The 4,615-nt window shown below is 42.0% G+C and overlaps 1 protein-coding gene across 1 annotated transcript; it reads left to right on the forward strand.

Moving 5' to 3' along the window:
* The first annotated feature begins 441 nt into the window (after positions 1-441).
* On the forward strand, positions 442-3,725 carry badb (BCL2 associated agonist of cell death b). Its single transcript, XM_079216323.1, has 4 exons — positions 442-571; positions 1,373-1,525; positions 2,249-2,460; positions 2,559-3,725. Exons 2-4 carry the CDS (start codon positions 1,381-1,383, stop codon positions 2,694-2,696), a joined length of 495 nt encoding a protein of 164 aa, XP_079072449.1. The 5' UTR covers positions 442-571; positions 1,373-1,380; the 3' UTR covers positions 2,697-3,725.
* Positions 3,726-4,615: the final 890 nt, after the last annotated feature.

Consider the following 4,615-nt stretch of genomic DNA (forward strand, 5'->3'; position numbering starts at 1 on the left):
CTACTCTGTTGTCCTTAATGTCTTTTTTAAATATTTCTCTTCTTTATTTGTATATAATATGTGCATATGTAAGACCAGAGCAAAGTGTAACCGGAGTCAAATTCCATGTATGTGTACACACACATGGCCAATAAAGCTACATGTCTCTTGTGTTACATAATAAGTCAAAGTAATTCATTTTACCTGTAATACAGTAGTCTATTATGAAATGGTCGTATTGTTACTCTTTTTTAAGTCTAGGATCTGAATGCCAACCCTGACAGATGTGAGAATAGGTGGATATAAATAATAATGTCCTGATCTTAAATCCTGCTGCGCCTCTACACGGGTCGCCCCGGTAACCGGCAGCACAAACAAAGCCGCGGCCCAGTCCTAGCTCGCAACAGTGACGTCAGCGCGCAGCGGCGGAGCAGTGACGCCGGCGATTGGGTGAGCGAGGAGCGAGGAGCTAAACTGTATTGTACAGAAAAAAAAAGACAAGACGCCGATAACAAAAACAACAGCTGCGGGCCACATGAGGCCGACTAAGGAGACACTCGCACTTTTCGGACTCGAGCTGTAAAGACTTCGGGTAAGGAAACCTGTCCGGACTTCTCCCTACACGCCGCGGTAGCTTATTTAGCCCCTCAGCAGCTTCCGCCCTGAAGGAAGTTTCTTTTGTCCTCTTCAGTCAACAACAACACAACAAGCGAGGCAGTGTGTTGGCCGGGGGAGAAGGTGTAATGGCTTGTTTTAATATCAGAGGAACAGCGAGTTAACGGTATCAAAATGTGGCTCCGTGTTGTCGAAACCAGTCTGTTATCTGTGGGATGGCTCGCTGTGAATACCTTTGGACTGGCTACAGAGACCCAGATAGGCTGCTGGGTGTGAGACGGGGCAGCATCAGTGTACAATGGATGATGCCATTTTATGATTCCTGAATAATCAGCTAATGTGCTGCTTGACAGTAAAATGGGAGCACAATTGTCCTGTAGATTTTTGTTGTACTTTGCTCTTTGTAATCTTTATTATAACTGAGATAGGAATGAATGTTGTTCTTGGTCATTTTATTTGTATGGACATCACCGTGTTGTATGATGTATAGTTCTCTCAGACAGGTCAATTTTCAGGGCAACACTAACATTAACTAGCTCTGGTCTTAATAACATTGAAACGTATTAACATATTCTTGGAGATAAGTCCTTCAGCATGAAATGAAGCAAAACAACTTACTGATTGACTAAACAAATCTTAGTCGATTTAAGAACAAAAAAACAACAGATTAGTCTACTTGGAGGCATTTCCGTATATGTAATATACATTAAAAAAATGTTTAAAAAAAATGTTTTAATGTATCCCTGTTTCTAATTCTCCCTGAATCTCACTTCTCCAGATGTCCTGATGGCTGCACACTTCACTATTTCTGACAGTGAGTCAGAGCCATCAGAGGAGGTAGAGGAAGGAGAAAATAACCAATTCTCATCTGTGCAAAAGCAGCAGCCTTTTCAACGCCACGGCCTCACCCTACCTGAGCTCAGATTACCAGGTAGGAAATCTCAAGGAAAAGGGGGAAATTAAAAAAGGTGGAGCTTTTAAAACTCAGGAGAAAAAGAAAACACACAGAGCAGGACATTTGCACCCTTCAGGTGCAGTGTTTGTCAGCATACCACAACCACATGGTGAAATTCACTGGGGCAGTAATGTGTAGTTAAAACCTAAACCCATGACTGCTCTTCTGCTTGTTTATGATCGTTGCAGTTGTTGCAGAAAAAGAAAGCAATGAAGTTATCTGTCCAAATCTATTTTTCTGCAACAGCTGCAATGCAGATCCTGTTCTTGCACAAAGGGAGAAAAAAAATTACATTTGATGTCAGTGCATCAAACCACTAATCCATCGTTCTCGCCAACATTACTGTCTGTTTATCTTCGTAGTTTGTACTTACAGTTCTTTGCTTTGTCTCTTCGGCCTAATTTGGAAGAAATTATAATCTGCTATTTCTCACATAGGTTTTACAGTTTGAGATTGCATTGTTGGTTGAAAGGAACGCTAACCTATCTTGCATGTAGCATAGTTCTAACTCCATTCAAAGGAGTGAAGAGAGAAGTTATTTTTATTTTACCCCGCCTAGTTTGACGCTTTTGAACACAGTAATAACTAGTGATAAATATTCCTCTATTCCTATTTTATTTCCTTATTGCTCCCCTCTATGTTGATCTGTTCCCGCTCCTGTGAGGCATTACAAACCCCTCTCACCTTTGTCTCCCTTAGCGACCGGTCGAATCAGGCTGAACTCTGAGTCCATCGCTTCCACCGTCTCCAGAGACGAGGAGCTCTGGGCAGACGAGGCCGGTACGCCCACCGACGGCGCTCCATTCAGAGGACGGTCCAAGTCGGCTCCCCCTGCTTTGTGGGCAGCAAAGAAATACGGCCGGCAGCTTCGAAGGATGAGCGACGAGTTCGACAGCCTGCTCGACAAAGGGGTGAGAACGAGGGGTCAGCGGATGGGAGGAGGGTTTAAGTTTTTTCTTCTTCTACTAAAAACAATTAGTTTATTTCTAACTTTCTCTATTTCGCGCAGGAAATGAGGAGGGTGAAGAGTGCCGGGACGGCCAACCAGATGCACCACTCTAGAAGCTGGTGGAGCTACCTCTTTAGTCACCAGGAGATGGAGGGCGAGAACAACCACCATGAAAACCACACTCACCGCACTGAATAGGCACCGGGGGGAGGAAATAAGGGTTTTTAAGGAATCTCTGGGAAGTAGAGGAAAGCAGGGTGGGATCCGAGAGAACAATTGTGACGAGAACAAAAAGACCTGCTGTGAGAGGACGGATGAAAGGTTGGTGAGAACAAAAAGAGGAAAAAAATACAAAACACAAAGGTCCCACCCTCATTTTTCGTCACTGATAACTACATTAACATAAACTTCTTTAGTATTAGTGTTGGTTGTGATGGTAACGATATTGCTGGGCAGCCCACTGTGAAATATGGTAGCGGCCAGTCAGGCGTGAGGATAGACTGGATGGGCCCAGAGAAGAGAGATGATCTCTTGAACGCAAAGAAAAGATATAAGTAGATCTGAGCGGTGACCACTTCAGGTGTCTCTCCCATCGACACTATGCGATGTACTGTAGATGTAGAGATGCATGCACTGAAATCAAAACGCCGGACTTTTAGCGGCCACCTTGAGCGCTGTTAGAATTTCCTTCCTAGTCGTCGTCTCGAGGAAATCGGCAACGTGTTACTAATTCTTTGTGTTTGCGCCACATGTTTGTAAACATCCAAGCTAATGGAGACCAATGCAACCGTGTGCCAAAATAACCTGCAGGCAACACAGGAAAGAGTATAAAAGGGAAGGATTTTTTTAAGTATATAAACTCGGGAGCCACTATCCAACTTCCTGTTCTACTACCTGCAAGCCAGCACCATTTAAATGGCTGTACTTGACTATCATTAACTGCTTTATATCTAAAATTTATCAAAAGAAGAACAATCTTGTACAAGGACAATCTCCAATGATGCAGAAAAACTATCTTTTGTAAAACTTCAGGGTTAGATTATATCTGGATAAAATGACATTAAACATGCATATAAAAAGCACAAACCAATATGAATCTATCTTTTTAAAGCCTTGGATGAGCAGCAAAAAAAAAAAAAAACTCCAGACTTTTAAACTTTTATGTGTAAATATGTTGTAAATATTTTATCAAAATTCAGAGGTGGGGGGTTATGAGCGATGTGGTTTTGCCAGAAATGTATTTGACAAGTTCCTATTTTACAAGGAGACCATACTCATTAAATACGTTTGGCCAACCTAGCAGTAGGCAGTGTACAATCCATGGCTGTTGTGATCAATGTTATGTACATATTTAAAGGTGTGGGTGGGATGAGTTAACCGCTTTAGGAGGAGCCAACACTCTAGCCTTTGGCCCCATTTATTCAGAACCAAGTGCACAGAGAAGATTTAGAGAGTCTGAAGTCACATAGAAGCACAGATGGAGGGGATGTATACTTGGCTTTTCCAAACTATTTGTGTAGTTGAATCAGTTGCCAGTCCGGTTGGCTTTTTAAAAAGATTAAATCCAAGTTGTTCACTTGGATCTGCATTGGGATGTGAATAAAATGGGATCTCAATCTATCAAGCCGTAGGAAGTGCTGATCTGAGGCTACATTTGCTTTTTATGTATTATATTCAGGCTTTTGAGGACTACTCGGCACATACTACACACAATATGGCATTTGTGGGTGTTACTATTATTCCCATTAATGATTATAAGCCACGATCAGAACTTCTACACAGCTTGGTAAATATGATGAGGCTGCTTGTGACTTGTTTATCGATGTGTGATTATTGAACATGGTAATAGGTTTGTTCTACTCTTGTCTTCCTCTCTTCCTCTCGACTTGTCGGGTTGAGTTGTGAAGTGCTCGGGTGTGCAGGCTAAGGGGGCTGCATTTATATTGTTTTTTTTACAACTTTCCTCCACCCTTTTTTTGTTTTTATATATAGCTTTTCCTAAACTTGTTAAGGACCTTTTTTTTTTAAATCAGAGAATTCTAGACAATCTGAATGGCACCACAGCTTTTTAACATTCATCCAAGTCTACCGACATGTCAGCCCCGACTGTGTAATAC

This window comes from Taurulus bubalis (genome assembly GCF_910589615.1).
Source record: "Taurulus bubalis genome assembly, chromosome: 3".
NCBI classification, from domain to species: Eukaryota; Metazoa; Chordata; class Actinopteri; order Perciformes; family Cottidae; genus Taurulus; species Taurulus bubalis.